Here is a 20663-nt window from a genome sequence, read left to right as displayed (position 1 = left end):
GCCATTTTGATTTCCAAATCTGACAGATTTCTTTCTGTGTTGCCTGTCTGCTGACATGCCACTTGGACAGTGTCGATACCACGGGTCAACACCGACGCTCCGCGGGCCACGCTCCGTGCAGCGGCCGCGTAAATGACATAGCAACCGGGGAAAAGAGAGTCTCTATCGTCACGCTCACATCATCTACGGGCCTCCGGGTGACCTGAAAGCCAAACTCGCCGATTTTTGCCGTTCAACTTTTAGAGGACGACTAATACATTGATGGATACGTGGTAATAAACATTTGACGGTAACCTAACGCAAACCCTGCGCGAGTGGTGGGAAGAAGGATGTCGACGCCAGGTCTGAATCGGAAGGACGCCTTCACTGACCAACGTTAGCATCCTAGCTACAGTTATCCACCGCTAACGTTGCCGTATTTATATAGTTTGGTAACGTTAGCAACGCGATTACGGTTTTGCTAGCGGGCTAGTTTAGGACCTGCATGCAAGGTAAGTGAAAGGAACCGTCGTTAAACACTGAACGCACCGATAGATACTGGGAGCAGAGGATAAGCTAACTTGGCGTGACGTTGGCTGTCAGGATAAGATGAGTGAGGCTGAATGAACCATGATATCAACAATGTGCCACACTGTCTGCTGATAGCTGTTAACAGCTGATCTCAGGACGCGAGGAGAGGCCCAGGTTTTACAGCTGATCGTGGTTATATCATTTACAATCCATTTCAGGTTTAGCTATGGGTAAGGACGGATTCCTGACGTTCTTAGTCTTAGCAAAAACACCTGCTTGTTAAGCCTTGTTTATGATTGTTGTTGTTGTTGTTCACACTGTAAATATATTACACATTTACTGTGTGAATGCTGACTTTGCCGTATCAGAACGTATCCGTTTTCATGTGGATCCTTATCCACAATTTGGACGAAAGCACGCTGGATAATGTCACGATAATCGACTGTTTTGTCCAATGGATTGTGGCATGAATCACAGGTTATTAAGATGGATTCTTTACTGTATCTGTGGTCTGCTTTGGGGGGATGCAAGTTGAAGATCCCTCCCTAAAAGACATTGGCCAGTGACAGCTCCTGTCCGCCTCAAACAGTGTTCAACTGTCACTATCTCCACATCTTATCTCATATGTGCATGTTGCAGTAACAGAGGTGTCGGCTAATGCAGGACTCAATAGTCCTCACCCAATCCACTGGCTTACACATTGGTTTCAAGTATTTCTATCACACACTAAAGTTAAATGTCTTCCTGCATGGAATTTTGTTTTGGGACCGAATTATTCTAACTCATTGTGTGTCATTGTGTATCATGTGACTATGTGTGAGGCCATTTTCAAAGCAAGCTGCGTAATGTCAATTCTCAGTTGTGCAGCACTAACTCAATTACAGATGCATTGCTTCCTGCTCCCTCCAGGGAAGAGTGCAAGCCTGCGAGCCTCATGGCACTTACGCTGACTTAAATTATTCTACCGACTGTTAAGAAGGCAGCGTGACTCTTCCGGGAAATGATTCTGTAACATTTGTTTTTTCTTATTTTCTCATTACCAGGTTGATGCCAATATCGCCTGGGTTTGTGTGTCTGACAGAAGTGGGTGTGTTTGTGTCTTCATTGTGTGGATTTGCTGATGCGGATCAAGGAAAACGTAAGAGAAATGGCTGTTTAGCAAGGTCTGATTGTGGATACTGCTCCTTGTCCATATGTAAGTGCATGCCTTATATTATATCACAAAGTTAATTGTTCAGCACACAATTTCAAATAATGTTATTGACTTGTGTATGCTTGATGCATGATCACCATGTCCGATCTTCTTTTGGTCAACAGCTAAGTGTATGTGCCGGTGACGTCAGCCATGTTTTGGAAATTTGACTTGCACACATCTTCTCACCTGGAGGCTTTACTGGACAAGGAGGATGTCACGCTCATTGAGCTCATGGATGAGGAAGATGTGTTGCAGGAGTGCAAGGCTCAGAACAGGAGGTCTGTAAATTGTCCATTGGTGTGTTTATATGCTGCATATTAGGATATTATTTCATGCCACTATCTAGAAGGTCCTCTGGATGCTAACTGGTGCTTCTTTTCTGATCATTATGGATTTGTAGACTCCTCCTGTTTGTGTGCCAGGACCAGTGCATGCAGGACCTGGTCCATATGATTACTACAGAGCCCCCTACCGGTGTAGAGGAGACAATGCGCTTCAAGTAGGTGGTTGTGCAGAATGTGATGATGTAGCATACTGTAGCTAGAGAAAAATGTATGCAGCTGGTGCTACACTAAATCATATCTTACATGCCACTTTTTAAAGTAAAGATGAAAGTTCAATTGGAATCAGATTTGTACAATTAAATGGCTCTTATTCAAGTTATTTAACCAAACCATCAATTATGTATTAAAACAATCTGTGAAAATCAGGACAACCCTGTTCCTGTTTTTTTCCAGTTACATTAGCACTAGTAAGGTAGACAATATACATTGTATTTGTTTATGCTTTGTTTTTCTGCAAGGTCATTTATTACAGATTTTCATTTGTTACAGATATCCAAATTTAGCATGTGAGCTTTTGACATGTGATGTGGGAGTAATCAATGATAAGCTGGGTAATGAGGAGCCTCTGCTGGAAACTCTGTATGCCTTCCTGGAGCAGCCGTCCCCACTTAACCCCCTCCTGGCATCTTTCTTCAGCAAGACAATTGGGAACCTCATCACACGAAAGACTGAGCAGGTAACACACACCAACACACTGATACAGATCAATCAAAGGCATACTGAGAGAAGATGACATACATTTTGTTGGTGTTGTCGTGATTTAATTCACAAAGTTTGAGGGGTGCTTACAGCAAGATAATAAAAACTGCTCACACTGAGAATTACTCTGAACCATCATAGTTGTGAAGTTGTATTCCTTTGGAATGAAAATAGGCAAATGTTACCTTGTTAGTGGGAGAGACTCAGGGTGTCGAGGTCAGTTGGCCTGTCCATCTGAGCAGCTGGTTGGAACTGACTTTCTGAATGGTTATTTATGTTCCAGAGGGATGGTTTGAATTTATTCTGGAATCATGGACCATCACTTTGGTCCATGTTACTTAATTAAAAAAATGAATTGCTGGACTTAAGGAATGTTCTGTGGATATCATTGCCACTTTTACTCCGTTTACCAAATAAATAAAAAATAACCCATATTTTCTCACTTCCCGCTACTACAAGTGGTATTTTCATGTGCAAAGGTATTGAATCTAATTGTTTAGAATATCTATAGTTTGTTATTATGTGTGCAATAGGCTCAACCCTGAAGCCAAAACGTCTGTTCTGTACATAGAAACTAACAGGGCAGAATTAAAAGAGCATTTGTACTTGCATGTGCCGATGTTTTGAAATATCTACTTGCGTATATATGCTGCCCAAATACGTTGTGTAAGACTATCCCAATTACTCAAGATATATTTGTTTTCTATTTTAGAAATAAACCCAAGTACAACTTTTGAAGGTTGCATAGGTCCTCTTTCTTTATCTAAACACCGATTTCCGTTGAGTATCATTTTTGTGTCATGAGATTTCCTCTGCTCTCTGTTGTGTTCAGGTGATTTGTTTCCTGCGACGGAAGGAGGGATTCCTTTCCTTGGTACTCAAGCATATTGACACATCAGCCATGATGGATGTGCTTCTGAGGCTTATCAGCTGTGTTGAGCCACCTCCTCTTAGGCTCGAGACACTTATTGTATGAGACAAACACACATGCATACCATACGTTTACCCATGACACGCTGATATGGTTTCACTTACAATGTGATATTTTTCCAACAGTGGCTAAATGAAGAGAAGCTGGCCCAGAGACTCGTAGAGCTCATTCACCCTGGGAAAGACGAAGAGGTGGAGCGGCATTTCAGTATTTTTATATTAATGATTAACTAATATCTTTTCGAAAACATACTATTACTAGCACACAGACTCTTGAATAGACAATGTACAGGACAGAATGTTCATGTGTGTATTTGTGTTTCTTTTCTCTCTTCCAGAGGCAGTCCAATGCATCTCAGACTTTGTGCGACATCATTCGTCTGAGCAGAGACCAGGCCAATCAGCTCCAAGAGATTTCACAGCCTGACCCTTTGCTGACTGTGCTGGAGTCGTAAGTCACATCGATTCACACACATGTTTGCGCTCTTTCTACAGGATGTGGAGGCGATGACATACTCCGTTCTGTTTCCACAGGCAGGAGTGTGTGGAGCAGTTGCTGCAGAATATGTTCTCAGCTGAAAGTACTGAGAGCTGTATCATCAATGGAATTCAAGTTATTCTCACATTACTGGAAATCAGGAGGCCTGTGTGAGGGTTTTAAGCAATTTTAAACTGTTTATGATTAATACTATGCAAGGATCTGGCCACTCGCCTTTCTTGACCATTTATTACATGATCTATTCATCTGTTTCCTGTTTTCATACATTTGGTCTGTTTATTTATCAGGGTGGATGGTGTAATGGATGCTCAGGGATTTGAGAGAAGTTACACCGTTAACAGCAGCATTTTGCTGGCCATCCAACCACACCTGATACATTTCCACCAGCTACTTCTGGAGCCACCCAAGGTACATAAACAAATATATAATCATCGACAGGTTCTTACATTTTAGCTGCTGTATGAGAACACTCCAGCATGCTCCTCATAATCAATAAATATAATGATGGCTATCAATAGAAAAATCTGAGATCTCTTGCACAGCAGTATAATTTAGTCGCAGGCAATATAGAAATGAATCAAGCTCTTTCACTTGTCCCTCAAAAAAAAGTATATGTTATGCTCTGCCATTTAGATTACATTATCAACAGTAGTTGCACATGTATAACACAACTCTGCTAAACCTTTAAACATGTGTTCCCTCCTATTCCTCTATGCCCTCCATCTGTGTGCTTTTAGCGAAATTCCATGCTGACTTCTCTGGGTGTGCTAGAGGAACCGTTAGGGAACACACGTCTGCACGTCGCCAGACTGGTGGCCTCTCTGCTGTATACCAGCTCTGCTAGCCACGCGGTAGTAGCACAGGAACTCTGCCGACTCAACACAATGGACCTGCTTCTGGTGAGATGAGCAAACATGCTGCATTTTTAACTCAATGATGAGAAAGAAATGTCCCATCGTAAAACCTTCCTTTCTTTAGGACTTGTTCTTCAAGTATATATGGAACAACTTCCTTCACCTCCAAGTGGAGCTTTGTGTTGCTGCCATCCTCCGGCCCTGTGCCCATGAAATGAGACTTCAGCCTGGCTTGGGATCCCAGGAAAAATCCAGTCCTCATCTGGATGCCTCACAGGATCAGACTTTTGATACCCCTTCTGAACCTTCAGCCACCTCTGAGAACTCTGCACATAATCTAATGGTGACTCATGTAGGTGTCTCTGCTTGTGTCTGAAGCTAGAGGTTTAATTTACATTTCATCTGCTGGAACGTAGATTCAAAACAATTTATTGACTCTCTATTTTTGTCTCTAATAAGTTGTTTCAGCACTGCCACCTTGTCCAGAGGATTCTGGAGGCTTGGGAAGAGAATGATAAAATACAGTAAGGATCTTAATGGCATAATGTTACTCTTGATAACGGGCAGCAGCTGCCTATAATGGGGTGTGGGTGTGTTCAGGTCAGAAGGTGGTATGAGAAGAGGGTACATGGGACATCTGACCAGAATTGCCAACACAGTAGTCCACAACCTGGAAAAGGGCCCAGTTCACACACAGATTAGTAGTCTGATTACAGGTAAGTGTGGACACTTTCCTGCATGAATAAAATAAGGAATTTACACAAAGACAGATTTTCTAAATGATGCTGTTCTTGTGTTTTTGGATGTAGAGTTGCCAGAGGACTACAGAGGGCGCTGGGAAACCTTTGTGGACCAGACCCTGTCGGAGACTAATAGGAAGAACACCATAGACCTGGTAAAGACACACAAATGCTCATCTACAGTATATAATGGTTCTCTGTGATTCGGCACACACTCAAACTTTAAATGTGGCTCTTATGTTGGTTTTTCCATGTCCAGATTGGCTGTGGAAACCCACGCCCTTCCTCAGAGGATGATATGGAAAGCCCCTTCCCTAAAGAACTGACACTACAGCAGGTAGACATACATAAGCACAAACACAAAATGTAATAATGGCCTCTGTTATCATAGATTGTAATTTAATTCAAATTATAATATGTGTTTTAGGCCTTTTCAGACTACCAGATCCAGCAGATGACGGCTAACTTTGTGGATCAGTTTGGCTTTAATGACGAAGAGTTTACTGATCATGACGACAGCATTGGGTAAATGAAATAACATTTTTCTCTGTATGAGAGTGAGCTTCTACTATTGTGTCTCAATTGAGTGATTTCTACTGTTTCGGCAGAGCAACGTTTGACCGAATTGCAGAGATCAATATCAACATTGACGCAGGACAGGAGAATGTGAGTTATTTTGTGTAATTTACACACATTTGCAAAAAAAGAATCGCAGCAACTTAACAGACACACGCACACACAGGTTTACGGTTGAGCCTTATCCTAGCATTTGTTATGATGCATTATGAATCTTGATGGACACTCAATAAACTAAAAAAAACATTTGTTGTGTCCACCTGTCCTTCACAGGCTAATACCGCTGTGTTTGAGACCTGTTCCAAGGAGAGGATTCAGCCCTTTGATGATGATGAAGAGGACATCTGGGAGGAGAAAGAGATCAAATTTGCAGCACAAACCAAGTCCCGTAACAGGTAGACACACAGCGATGAATACTGATGATCAATGCTCTGGATTTTATTTCAGCATTATGCTTTAAGTTTTTAATTATGTATGTGAATTAGGTGTCCTTGCTCAGTCAAACATACAAACATGTTTTGTATGATTTAAGGTTTGGTGGGTCACGGTCATCCCAGAACCCAGCGGCCAGTAAAGATTGTGATGGGACAGCAGCTTCTGCCACTGAGGACTCTGACCGAGCAGCAGACTCGGACTCCGAGGAGGGAGAGAATCCCAAAGATGACCTGGACCCTTTCTCAAGCCAGGGCCCGACCGATGGAACAAAGAGTGAGACATGTTGTATTCTGTAGTGATGCATAATGGTTTTGCCCATCTGTAAGGGCTAAAGCAGGGTTTGAGCATGTGTCTCATGGCATTCAGGCACTGGCTGGATTGCAGACTTTGGGGAGGTGAACTCGAAGCCTCCTGCAGCAGGAGTGGGCTTTTCTGCCTGGGACCCTCCAGACTCCAAACCGCCTGCCACCGCGGCAGAGGAGAAAGGATGGGCCAAGTTCACTGACTTCCAGCCTTTCTGTTGGTGAGTGTGAGTGTGGTATGAATAGGAGGAGCTTATTTGAGAAATTGCATCTTTAACTACTATTAAGTTTGTATTACCCTTTCAGTGTTTACAAAACTACACATTGAGGCAAAAGAAAGAAATTGTGGTAACAGTTAAATGTGAATATAGTTGAAGAAATGCTGCAACATGTATTTACAGCTTGAAGTTAAAACTCATTTTAAACATTGGTTGTACCAATATTCCCGTAGTTGCTGTGTTTTGTTTGTAACGTATTCTTTTGTACAGGCAACATAGATGCACACGATAATGGGGGAGAAATTCACTCTTACATTTTAATGTTTGTGTGTCTGTAGTTGATTGACTGTACTGCATGTTATGCAGGATTTCTTATCTGTGTTCCTCTTATCCCCAGCTCTGAAACCGGCCCGAGGTGCAGCTCTCCTGTGCACTCGGACGTCAGCGGATCAGGCAACACAAAACTGAACCAGAATCGTAAGTTGCCGCATCATGGAAAGTTAACTCGGTGACATGTTTATTTATTTAAAAATAAATAGTTTACACCTTGTTATCCATACTGGATAACCCGGACCACCAGGAGCAACCTCTCCACAGCTTACTGCAGGGACAGCGGAGCACTTTTTCCAACAGGCTCATCCAGCTGTCTCACCGACAGATAGAGGAGATCATTCCTGCCCACTGCAAAAACACCAATAATAAATCACCTCTGGCCAAATTAGTCACTCAACCATACCAATGTTTGGTTACATGATCTTGCACTATTGTTTTTTAAATTTAATTGAATAGTATTCTATTCTATTTCTTTAATATATTGTGCATTTTTTTCTATTTAATATTGCTTTACTTGTATGTACTGTAGCGAAACAATTTCCCCTTGCGGGATTAATAAAGTAACTTTTTTTGTAATGAACTTTTCCTTCCATTATTATAGTCAAAGGATAAACAGTTAAACACTTCACAAACAAGTACTTTTAGTTGGCAAATGCTGAGATAGTAATTTGACTAAAAGGCTCATGAGCCTAGTTTAGACTTGGCATTAGCATTTCGGACCACAGGACAAGGCTTGGTCTTCAGTTACTCTCTCAAGCATACTTGGACATCAAACCTCCAATCTTGTGGTTAAAGGACAACCCGCTCTCGCTGCTGAGCCACCCGTCCTCAAGTGGACAGCTCTAAATATGTCAGTTCAGACCTTGCATTAAAAGGCTTCTTGGATCTCACTACCCTGCTCTTTATCAATTCAATTCAATTCAGTTTCAATTCAGTTTATTTGTATAGCCCAATTTCACAAATTACAAATTTGTCTCGGAGTGCTTTACAATCTGTACACATAGACATCCCTGCCCCAAAACCTCAATCACGTACCAATCACAACAACAGAACACTTACGCTTTAGGGATAAGTGCTTAACAAATATAAATGAACTTCAACCAGATTATGTGAACTGTGAATATTCTAGTTCCTCTCTTGGAGAAAGAAGAAAAGTGGCAGAGCGTCATTCCAGTGCGGCGCGCGTATACACACACACACACACACAAACACACACACACACACGTGTCATTTAAGTAGGGCGTTCCTTCAGGGTGGACCAGGATACATTTGCATACTCACTGCTATAAGAATGTGCCCATATGTGGCCCAGAATACCTCAGAATATGATCTTACATTCGGATATTGATGCGTCATGCACACCTGTACTTATGCTGCTCACCAAGATGCACGTTAGTGCCAGCTCTGAACACGGCCTGAGAGTCATTTGACTCAAACCTGTATGTACTGTGTGTGGCAGCTCATTTCTACTGCCTCTCAACGACTTCTCTTTATGAATTGACCTCTCCAGGGAAATGAGCTTACGTCCATTGTAAATCCAGATCATTAATTTTTTTCTTCGCTCTCTGCAGCGTGTGTGTGGAGTGTGTGTGTGGCGAGAAAAGCCCCACTAGTAGCGTCGGACAGCTCTTCCTCCAGCAGCTCAGACAGCGGTGAGGAAGAGGGAAAGACGGAGTCCTCCACCAGCGAGACGGTCACCACAGAAACCATCACCACTGGCGCTGGAAAGGAGACAATTCGGCTCACCGTGGACGCCAAAAATGAAAGAGCGGTCTTCAACAGGTAGACACACTTGCACACAAGTGACGTGCAGCTGTCCTCCTTCTCCGAGTGTACCTTCAAGCATTTTATAGAGCTCCCCTTTACTTCTTCCTTCTCTGTTTTCTTCTGATATTGCCTTCCCCCTGTCTGTACCCTCCTTTGTGATCTCCCCTTGACTCCAGAGTATTCAGACCAGCAGTCAGACGGTATGTTGTGCTTGAGGTCCTTTGCTCTGGAGTGTTCCTGAAGTTGTATGAAGGATTTAAAAGGCCATCACAAGCACATATGTGCCATGTTTTCTTTTTTTGCTTGTTGCATTTAACAGGATGTGATGTAACAATTACTTTCCATAATTCTGGACCAGCCTAATTCATCACAAGAATATACTAACTCCCAACTGGTGGCCTGTAGAGAACCTACAGGACTTCGGTCCCTATGCGAGGCTCATCCCATATTCTCAACATAACCCTAAAGTTCCTGATGATGACGATGATGACCCTAAGCACGCAACACTCCACTCAGCATTAAGAGAAAATTAAACCAAAAGATGAGATCAGTGTTTGACGCAGATCATTCTGGTCTCAGTCATAACATAAATGTAAGTTTATATGATTTGTTTTCTTTCAGAGCACCCGCACTACTAACAGTATGTCAAATAGCATGCTATGAACACAAGTTGCTACCAATCAAGCACATCAACATTCTACTAAAACAATACATAAGTAAGTTACTAACCAACAGTGCACCAACAAGCATGCTACAATTACATATCTGAGAAGGAATCTGAGGGTAGTTCACTTAGCAACAGTATGCCCAACTCACATTGATGTTGGTCAGTCACGACCGGCTGTATGTTGGCATTAACCGGCGAGTGGATCCACACGTTGCTGTACGGCACGGTAATGTTCAGTGTGGACGGCTGAGAGCAGCAACTCTGGTGAAATGTTACCAATAGCAGCCGTTTGCTGTTTGTTCCTTTTATGTTTAGAGTTCAGGTGACGATCCTTGACTATACTCCTTGTTACTTAGCTTCTTTTGTTGTTGTTCTTGCAGCGAAGGAGGTACGGTGCCAGTAGAAGGACTCTCCATCAAAGACGAGGGGAAAGGCAATGAGAAAGAAAGCAAAAAGAGAAAGAAACATGAAGACTGTCCCGACCCACCGACCGCCAGTCCAACTACCCAGTCGGCTGCTGTCACACAGTAAGAGTGTGTGTCGAATAACACCACTTTATGTAATAACTTGACAAAATATAATACGTTTAACTTCATTATGTAATAAATGTGTTGTTATACATTATTACACATTGTCGTGGTTATTACAAAATATGAGTTAACATTTATTTTGAATGAAAGTTTAATAATACATGTGTTGCACTTTTTTTAAGGATTAATTTATTCTTGAAATTTCTAACTGCCAATTGAACATAATTAAAATGTTAAACATATAATCAAAGCATTTAAATATATACAACAGTAAGTGTCATGTAGTAAATCATCTCTCTGCTCTGTACGATGTGTCATATTCCTGCAATTGTTTCAATTCCACGAGCCCGTAACGGGACTATTTACAAAAGGATAACAATAAATACAACAGTTCAGAGAAATGTCTCCACCTTTTTATGTGGCTGTCCAATCGGTGCTGAGGGTCAACGTTCCCCACTGTGTGCTTTATTGATCGAGAAAGACGATTTCTCCTGCTGTGCCGGCTGTGCCTACATGTCCCAAGATGCATTACAGCTGTAACGGGAGGCATTATGGTTTTGGGTTGTCCTTCCAGTCCATTCTTGAGAAAACAATATCTCAAGTATGAGTACTTTGAGAAAATGTCTTCACATTTCCCACAAATGTCCAGTTGGACTCAAAGATGACTAAATGAACAGATGTGGATTTAAGCTTCAAATTGACTGTATGGAGACATACAGATGTGAGGCAGTAATCATAGTTCTAAGGTGAGGGATCCCTTTAACAAGAGATTGTACTGGTCATATTTGGGTGGTGCCAGACTTAAGGGAGATCTAGAAATCTGAGAGGATAGAACACGTTTTTTTTAAATCATGTTTATAATTTTTTCTTTTTTCTTTTTTACTTGCAGAGAGATGCAGCCATCTGCTAATGGACCGGCCTAACGATGCAGCAAAGGGACTAACGCACACACGCACACATGCGCACACGCACACACGCTTCATACCTGTCCATCCAACACACGGCAATCATCAACACACGGCAACGCCAGCTTTGCTTCCCGTTCGTCGCCCTCGTTCGCCCTTTTTGCGTCCAAAGAGAGGTAGCTGCTCAGTGTTGAGGTCAAACAGCCTCTAACGGTATGAATGCTGGGTGGTGCACATCCACACATAGGTACATGGATCTCTCCTACACCTTCATGACTAAATTATAACTGAACCACTTCAAAGAGGAATATATGTGTTTTAGAACATTTCATTGTACTTGACACCCAAAGCCACATTCTGTAACCTAACTGCTTCAAAATGTGATTTGTATATATTTCCTTCCTTGATTTCCAGAGAACGACATCACTCTTCCCTGTTTTAATGAGCAGAGGACACTCCGAGTGTTTGAATGCCAGTCGTGGCACTTTCAAGAAAACAAATACCTTAAATGTTATTCCATTTAGCATCAAATTTCAGATTGTTTGAGCAAGTCTGCTCTCTGGGCATTAAATCACAGCCCAGATTTTATTTTATTTTTTTATTCAGGCATTTGACTGTTTACACTCTAGTAAAGTAATATAGTTAGCCAAGATTACAAAAGATGCTCACAAAGCTTTTTTCTCATCAGCATTTCTTGCCAGGCAGACATTTCAGTACAAATGTGATAATTGAGCTTTTTTTTATACATGCTACTAAAATCATTTCCTGATACAAGTAAGATTTATTTGCTTCGATCACGCAGATAATTAACGCTCTTCTAAAAAAAGAAATATTTGGAGCCTCCAATTTGGGAGCATCAAGTGGCTCTTCGTGTGTGTGTGTGCGCATGTGTGGGTGTGTGTATGCGCGCGTGTGGGTGTTGTTGTATCCGTGTGTGAAGGCGTGTGTGTGCTGTTGTATCCGTGTGTGTGTGTTTGAGCTCTGTCTGAGGTACAGAGTGCATTTTCAGGTCAAAGGAGAATTATGTGGTTTAAAAGAAAGCACACCTGTGTAACACACACACACACAGTGCTGCACACACATGTATACACGACTAAATCCTTACACGCGTGATGTTCACATACCAATTTATATCACCCTCTGAGCTGTTTAAATGTAATATTGTGAAATTTGAACATGTATTAGGTTGTGGCTATTATTGGTAATATGTAAACGTAATATAAATATAAACAGTATATATAAACATTATATCTATTTTTGGAATAAATCCAATGTATAGAAAGTCAGTTGTTGGCAGGTTGCAATGTGTGTATTGTATGTGTGTGTTGTACTGTTGAAATGAGGCAATAATGATGTCTGTGTTTCAGTTAATACCCCAGCATCAGTTCCTGTTCCTCTGCTACCTGCTTCCTGCATAGAGGGTGCGTGTGTGTTTGTGTGGGTGCGTGTGTGTGTGTGTGTGTGTGCGTGTGCGTGTGTGAATATGAGTTGCTGGTCTGTGGTTTGTCCTCCTCATTATGTTCTAAAAACATAATGCTGGTTTAGAGCTTGGGTCTTATTTTCATTCAGTTAAACAAAAAAATACCAGGTTAACTAATCTTATTATGAAGCGAACATGCTGGTGGACATTGAAATAATATCAAAACTACTGCTTTAACCTTTCTTATTTTCATTATCATCATCTTCATATTATTATTATTATTATTTGCATGTACATACTTTTCCTCCGTTATGATGGATTATAATAAACTGGAGATAAACATATTTCATCATTAATGTAATAGTCGATTAGATAGATAGATAGATATATACTTTATTAATCCCCAAGGGGAAATTTGTCAAAAATTTAGCAAAATTATCGCCCAATATTTTTTTGATTATCAATTCGTCATTAAGTAATTTTTTTGGCAAAATGTCAAACGTGACCTAATTTCAGTTTCCCATTCTTTTCTTTGTCTAATATTCCCTGTAAACGAAAGCTTTAGGTTTTGGACGGTGACAGAACATCCAATGTGTCTCTGCTGTCTCTCTGGGCGTTAACAGATTATTATGGATTTTAAAAAACAAAAACAAAAATGTATTAACCAACCAATGAATCGATTTAATCAATTAAATATGAAGCAGATGAATCGCTAATGGAAATAATTGTAAGTTGCAGCAATGCTGTTGAAACTTTGAGTAAGCACACATTCTTATTTGCTAAAACCAGTCGGATTGCTGATCTCCTTTCTTCATTGTATTAACATTATACCTCGTCGAGTCCAATCTAATCATGACCGATAGAAATCGTGGCAAAAACAAGACCCAAGTTGTTATAAACCAGAATTATTCTTCAGGTTTGCGTGTGCCAGACAGTTCTGCTTTACTTCATTGTCTCCTTGTCTCTCTCAGGGCAGGAGATTACTTTAATTGCATTCATGCCTATGGAACAATTTCCATAGATTGTTTTATTTATTTAAAAAGCACTTTTTCAAGAAGCACTTTTGGTTTGTATTTGGCGGTGCCAAGCGCCGCCACGCCATCAAAGAGATGGGACTGTTTGACTTGGAACGAGTGAATAATGTAGATACTTTCGAACACTTTTTCTTCAATGCTTTCTGCCAAAGTGTGTCTTCCCACCAGTGTTCCCACTGGCTTTCATATCTGTGAAATAGCCTCCTCTCTTGAAATTGTGTCCCATGTCTAGATTAATCTAAACCAGTCTTTGTTTGATCCCTCTCATTTCTTTTGTCATGTGATTAAGTAAGAGAGGATGCCACATGTCAAAGAAAGACTTGGAAGATTCATCATAGACCACAGATATGTTGCTTGTTTCTGTTCCAACACTTTGCTGTGTTTGAAGTGGAGCTGGTCAGAATAAGCATGAAATGAAGTCAGGATTAGAGGAGAAAAACAGGGCTTTCTTTAGTCAGGGTGTGTAGAGGTTTGTATTTTCATCCCGCCCATCGCCAAACCTAAGCACTGGTTCTGACCCGTGCGTTGTGTTCTGGTGTGTCTCCTTCAACTTGAGTGGGCTGCGTGTGCAGTGTAGCTACGGGTATACTGTGACGTTATGCATAATGGCATGAGGTACAGTCATCTTTAAGTGCCATTACGTTTGCACATTCGCCTCATTCACCTCATTGGGTTTGTGCTGTATTGTACAGTGTATGCCCAAAACTTTCATTCCAAGACAATGGGGGTTAAATTGTTACTTCACCCCATTGTCTTTTCTGACAAAGTTCTTAAAGTTTAAATCTTCCTCTCATTAGAGCTTATTACATTTGTGTCGTTGAGTGTGTGAGAAAGCCGTGTTGTGAAATGGCTTTTTGTGTTCTGTAAAGTGAACTGATGCTGGTGGTGGGGTTTTTAATTTTTGTTTTCATTTAGGAAGTAATGTCTGTTTCCTGTTGTCAATTTTGCTTGTACATTCAGATATGAACCTAATAAATATCGGATTAAGAAGAAGCATGCGCCTGTGTTTGTCTGTCATTTAAAGCCTGTTATGATAAAAACACTCATACAATTGGAGGGACAACGATGTTTATTTTAGGGGCAGGTGAGCTCATAGATTATGTTGCCTACTGTTCCACCAACACCCCGCAGGGCAAACATAAACGTTCCTGTCACAAGGATGTCACTGGAATGAGTTCATGTCCCAGTGGGGGAGGAGCTGGTCAACTTCTCTCGTGTTTATACACTTCACATATTCACTTTTCAGCCTGGAGGCTTATCTATATTCCATTGCTTTTCCTCTGAAGGTGTGTGTGTGTTGTCACTTGGCTCGGATGTATGTCATGACATTCCTCTTAAAGTTTACAAGTGGAGCACAGAATCTCCACACACACACACACACACGCACACACACACACACACACACACACACACACACCTGCTGCTCCAGCTTCTCTTTCTACTCCTCTCCCTGCCTTACTCCTCCTAATCCATGTCTGTCCACTTCCACAGAGCAAAAAAAACACTTTTGGTTATCCATCTGCACCCCCCCCCCTCTCTCTCTCTCTGCAGAGTGTGCATACATGTGAAGAAGAGTGTGTATGCAGTGGGTGGAAACGGGAGGAAGGCGGAGTTGTGTTTAGCACTTTATGGGTTGTGGAGAAACCTGCCTGTCTGCTCAGAGCTGCGAGAGGAGGAGCTTGTGGGGTGTGGGACTCCAGACAAAGGAGACATATACTCACTGATACTGGACCCCTGGAGCAAAAAGAGAGGCACAGGAGACGATCCTCAACTCCTGGATGCCTTTTTTGTGTTTTGGAAAACGTTGCTTTCGGTGTTTGTCAGCTGTATGGATTCCTTTGTGAGAGTCGGGATGTTTGTGCTGCAGCAGTCGTTGCCATATGCTGTCTGTAGCGTCTAGAAGTGTGTGGGTTAGTATGTTTGAGATGGAAAAGTGGGGCTGGCACAACCAACACCTCTTCTCTTAGCTTTACGCCATGGGGGGTTGCCATAGCTACCCCTCAGCTACGAAAATAGACACTCAGACTCTTAAGCTTTCTGACAGCAGCAGAGAAAAACTGTAAGTTGTATTTCTTTTCCTTAACCATCTTCATCAGCATATACTCATGTTTCAGTTTCCTGTCTGGAAATAAGTTTTGCATTTGCTTTTCCATCTTTCTGTAATCACCTTTATACACTCGAACACTCTGACTGAACACACATTAACATACAGAAAGGCCAGATGTTGTTGTAGTCATAGATAGTGGAGTCAACATGACTGAAAAGCTGGCCACACATGGTTTACACAGGAATGTTCTCCAGATAAAGTTGTGTGTGTGTGTGTGTGTGTGTGTGTGTGTGTGTGTGTTGTACATACTTGTCTGATGGCATCAGTTAAGGTGGATTCCTCTAACAGCGGGAACACATGTTGAGAAGTAGTTTGTACCAAGATGAGGAACGACTGTTGTTTATTTTAAAGATCATTAATGGCCTTTTTATGACGTTTTTTGAAAGGACCGTAATATACATACAAAAATGGGAGAGAGGGGGGATGACATGCAGCTGGTTGTATTTCAAACCCAGGCCAGAACAGTAAGGATTAAGCAACCAGGCCGCCCGGTTTTACTGTGTTTTTAGCACAATTTGCTTTGCAAATATTTGCTCTAGGGTGAATCTGCAAGGTCCAGCCAGCTGCCCCGGAGAAGACTTTAATTTCACCCTAAAAGCAGAGGTGAAGTTAAACAGATGGCTTAGAGCAGGAGAGAAGGGTCACACAGGAGTTTGTTTACACACAAACACCAAACACCACGAGTAGCTCCGGGTTCATTTGGGTTGTGTGCTGACAACGGGGAGCCAAGAGGTGGTAATTGAGTTTAATACCATGAAGCTGGAACAAAACAGGATGTTAACAAAAGAAGTTCCTGTGGACATTAGAGATGTTAGGCCAGGATTTACACAACTGTACCTTTTGTACAGCTATTGTTTACATTCCTCTACCACCACCACCTCTCTACCGCCTCTGACCTTTTAGTTTAGACAAAGATCTGCTGTTTAGACCATCACACTAATTATTCTTGACCATACACACATTTACAGCCGGGCGAGTGAAACCCCATAGAGAGCACAATGTTTCCCTTATCGCAGTAGGCAAGGTCGCACTGAGTAAACTCTCAGCTGTTCTGTTTGTAGACATCTAAAGACTGTCTGTGGCAGCTGCCTGATTCCACTACTCTATGAAATATTCACTTGCATTCAAAGCCCTCTTAAAAAAAGACGCTCAGGGTAGAGCACTCATCATCATCATCATCATCATCATCACAGTTCACTACCTGGTCACCTTCTTGTTTGCATAAAGTCAAATCATGTTGCCAAGTTTGACTTCGCAGTATATGTTGTTATTCCCAAAAAACATCATTCATTTCCTGCACTCACTTCTATAGTTATACCAACTTATTATCACAAGTTCCCAAGCTGCCAGTCACATGTGACTGAATATAAAACACTACCTGTAGCTTATCAGTTGGAATATGAACCGATGTGAGAGAGCCAACGGGCCTCAGCACGCAGTGTTGCACATTCTCATGCACATGTTGGTCTGTCCAGCCATTTGCTTTGGAGCAATGACCACTGCAGCAGTGCGCTTCATTACCAGTAATTACTCGGGCTCTAAATTGTCTGCCTCCGTTAAATGAACTGCTGGTTTATTGGACTCGTAGCTCTGCAGTTCCAGCAGTTTGCATGTGTTTGCATGTGTGTGCCAGCCACAGAGGGCAAGACAGACGAGAGCATCGGAGTGTAAACCGTGTTATCTCCTGACTGCAGCAGGAGTCATTAATCCACTGACCTATCGATTGGTTTTCTTTGGGTCTCTCTGTCTTTCTCCTTCTGTCTCTGCTTCATTAACTCTGTACTATCTTCCTCCAAGGGGAATTAATAACAATAACCTGGAGGAGCGTCCGTATCTGCAGCAGCAGTTTGTGTGCCAGCAGATCCCACACACAGACATGTTATCCCTCACCGTACTGCCGCCTGGCGTCGACCAGGCCGAGTGGCTGGCCAGCAACAGTGAGTAGACCACATTGAGCATCGCAGACTTTGGATCGTTGGCACCCCACTGCAAGAAAATCAGCCATAGGAACATGTATAAAGCATCCTTTCCGTATTAATCTCTTTCAGCTGTGGCATTTTTCAAGCATATAAACCTTTTCTCCAGTGCACTGTCTGAGTTCTGCACTCCCAGCTCCTGCCCAACTGCCTGCGGACCAGACAACACGTAAGTTACTGAGCATTGTCTTTGTCCTAGTAGCGTCTCGTCATGCCGCGACATTACGTTTTATTTTCAGAGTTTAAAGGATATCCTGGTGAGTCAGTTATGAACTACTTTCTCCCAAAGTAATTCTCCCACAACCATGAAAACTCTTCACAGTTTGTGTATTATTCTAAATAACTGGGAGGTTGTTGCTGGGTACCACAGATGAAACTCGACAGCATTCACCCCCGTTACTAAAAGGGGAACCACGTTTACATATTCCAGTCGGTTAGGTCTGGAGTACATCTATGAAAGCTATTGTTTAAAGCCTTTGGAGACTCCAGAAAGAGCTGTTTGATATTTGATACAGTTGCTCAAGTGCTGTCACTTCTTTCAGTGTGAGTCGCAGCTGAAGACTACGTTTGAAAACTGAAGAAATAATCTGGGGGTGTGGAGGTAGAAAATGATGAAATGACCAGGCACCTGTATCTCACTCCTCACCTCTGGTTGATGCTATAGCTGCTTCTGACATAACACACCCACATCTCACACTGAGGTCTTGGCAGTTGAGTGGGATTGTTGGCAATGTAGGTGCCAGGTTTTGACAAGGAAGAATAATGCGTGCAATAGAAAAGACAATTGTTGTGGTTCTGCTGCATCATGAGTTCGACAATGTTTGAGGAGGGCAATGATGAATCTGTGAATGGGACGGCGGCTGTATGAGACCTCACAGCCTCAACATTGTCTTTGTGTGTGTGCGTGACTTGGGTGAACGGACCCTTGAAGATTTGTAAAGATTTATTTGTCCAGTTTTCTACAGCTACAGCCCTGTCTACTTTGTAGCAGAAGCACTGCATATGACAAGAACATTAATGGATTGTCATTTTTCATCATAACCATCTTGATCTTAAATGTTCAAATAATTGCTAAACCTGAGGCATGATAGTGAAAGTAAATGTTTGACCATGGAAACACAAAATGTTACTTTTTATAAGGCTAAACACAGCATGTTATGTCTTATTGACTGTGTTGTTGTTGTTGTTGTTGTTGTCAGGGTTTATGTTTGGACCGATGACCACGGCAGAAAGCTGAAGTGCTCTGCACCACTTTACTTTGACTATGCCATGTCATACATTCAAGAGCTCCTGACTGATGAGGATGTGTTCCCCACTCAAACAGGTAAAAGGCACACTATTAATGCGCCATTGTTCTGCATCACGTTCCACATTCCCAAAGCATTTATCGCTTTCCTCTTCTTTCAGGTTCAGTGTTTCCAGCCGGCTTCGTCTTTCTGGTCCAGAAGGTGTTTTTGCTGTTTTTCAGAACTCTGGCTCACATTTACTGGTGTCATTATAGAGAGACACTGGCGCTGGGCCTGCACCCACACCTCAACACACTCTTTGCACACCTCACGCTTTTCTGCCAGCAGCATGCCCTGTTGGAGCCGGAGGACACTGAGCCAATGCAGGACCTCATCACAGCTCTGGGGCAGCAGAGCTAAACCTAAAGAGCAAACAGACATTTTCATCACACACCTACATACTTGATATATCTTGTTACAAAGCTGCATGGTGTCTCTCACAACTCTGGGCCAAACTCAAACTTCACAGTATAGATTTTTATTTTTATTTTATTGTTTTTAAGTGTGTAAGTTTAAAATAGATATTGAAATACTGTTAATGAACAGTATTTGGGAGAATGAAGGAGTCGGTTCTGCTTAAAAAAAATCTAAATCTGCATGTCAGACCAGAAAAAAAGAGTATCTTGCTGCAGTTGTATATATATGTAGTCAGCTATCGTGATACTGTGTGACTCTGTGATATTACATTTTACTGTATTTTAACATGTTGCATTATTATATTTTGTTCAGGTTAAGATCTTCAAGGCCATTCATGTCTTCCTCATAGGTGTTAACGCAGTAACACAAAACAACAAATCGTCCATTCCACAGTCAATTTAAACAAAATGTGGAATCCTTACATTTTTTACTTTTGCAAAAATACATCAGGGTGACGTGTTTATACAAATGTGATTACATTAACGTGGCTGTATCTATGTGGAATGACAGCCTATCTCCAAATCTGCATTATGTAAAGTTCTGTGCTCTGTACTAAACTTTTATGACAGACCATTTGCTGTATGAATGTGTATATATCTATCAAATAACAACATTTACTTTGATGTGCTGCAACTATCGCATGTGTTTTTTATCTCGGTCTGGCAGTAACTGCTGGTGCTGTAAATTCAGCATGTCTTTGGTTTGAGAGCAGCACCACCTGCTGCCAGCACAGGACAGCTGCATCTATCATCTGTTTTAACCTTAACTGACAGCTATAGCACAGTCTGTAGGCATGGTGCTGGGTGTATTGGCTGCAGCCTATTGGATTTGAAATAAAACAATATCAATCCAGGTAAAGTGATGAGTTTCAGATTCTATGATGTGAGGACATTTAAATCCAGATGAAGTAAAACGGTGT

General features: G+C 41.8%; 2 protein-coding genes across 11 annotated transcripts; both read left to right on the top strand.

The window, feature by feature from the left end:
* On the top strand, nt 1–14956 carry ppp6r2b (protein phosphatase 6, regulatory subunit 2b). Of its 10 annotated transcripts, none has more exons than XM_056416304.1 (26): nt 2–375; nt 1554–1705; nt 1828–1983; nt 2106–2204; nt 2539–2725; nt 3581–3718; nt 3805–3870; nt 4017–4129; nt 4213–4326; nt 4465–4585; nt 4915–5076; nt 5156–5383; nt 5491–5555; nt 5632–5747; nt 5841–5926; nt 6031–6108; nt 6199–6296; nt 6380–6437; nt 6621–6742; nt 6880–7055; nt 7149–7305; nt 7700–7779; nt 9207–9417; nt 9579–9602; nt 10450–10596; nt 11489–14956. In XM_056416304.1, the coding sequence occupies exons 3-26, from the start codon at nt 1856–1858 to the stop codon at nt 11520–11522; spliced, it is 2808 nt and encodes a 935-aa protein (XP_056272279.1). In that variant the 5' UTR covers nt 2–375; nt 1554–1705; nt 1828–1855; the 3' UTR covers nt 11523–14956. The 10 variants fall into 10 exon arrangements, 7 of the variants coding, with proteins under 7 accessions (XP_056272280.1, XP_056272282.1, XP_056272278.1 ...); XM_056416302.1 differs by having other exon boundaries at nt 2–491; XR_008832000.1 differs by lacking the exon at nt 11489–14956 and adding an exon at nt 9722–9994 and having other exon boundaries at nt 1–1705; nt 10450–10535.
* A 673-nt stretch (nt 14957–15629) lies between these two features.
* LOC130195191 (MOB kinase activator 2) lies at nt 15630–20606 on the top strand. The gene is made up of 5 exons (XM_056416557.1): nt 15630–16017; nt 17863–18002; nt 18114–18210; nt 19241–19365; nt 19449–20606. The coding sequence occupies exons 1-5, from the start codon at nt 15935–15937 to the stop codon at nt 19685–19687; spliced, it is 684 nt and encodes a 227-aa protein (XP_056272532.1). The 5' UTR covers nt 15630–15934; the 3' UTR covers nt 19688–20606.
* Nucleotides 20607–20663: the final 57 nt, after the last annotated feature.

The sequence above is a fragment of the Pseudoliparis swirei genome, chromosome 6, assembly GCF_029220125.1.
Source record: "Pseudoliparis swirei isolate HS2019 ecotype Mariana Trench chromosome 6, NWPU_hadal_v1, whole genome shotgun sequence".
Classification (NCBI taxonomy): Eukaryota; Metazoa; Chordata; class Actinopteri; order Perciformes; family Liparidae; genus Pseudoliparis; species Pseudoliparis swirei.
Note: the sequence above shows the minus strand (reverse complement) of the source record. Positions and strands in the feature narration are given on the sequence as shown.

Bases quoted from the DNA above. Each gene is read 5' to 3' on its own strand.
- ppp6r2b (XM_056416305.1), top strand. From the start codon at position 1,856: ATGTTTTGGAAATTTGACTTGCACACATCTTCTCACCTGGAGGCTTTA. The intron at 5,748-5,840 runs GTAAGTGTGGAC...TTTTGGATGTAG, and splicing joins GATTAGTAGTCTGATTACAG to AGTTGCCAGAGGACTACAGA. The intron at 6,109-6,198 runs GTAGACATACAT...TATGTGTTTTAG, and splicing joins AAGAACTGACACTACAGCAG to GCCTTTTCAGACTACCAGAT.
- LOC130195191 (XM_056416557.1), top strand. From the start codon at position 15,935: ATGGGGGGTTGCCATAGCTACCCCTCAGCTACGAAAATAGACACTCAG. The intron at 16,018-17,862 runs GTAAGTTGTATT...TCTTCCTCCAAG, and splicing joins GACAGCAGCAGAGAAAAACT to GGGAATTAATAACAATAACC. The intron at 18,211-19,240 runs GTAAGTTACTGA...TGTTGTTGTCAG, and splicing joins GCCTGCGGACCAGACAACAC to GGTTTATGTTTGGACCGATG.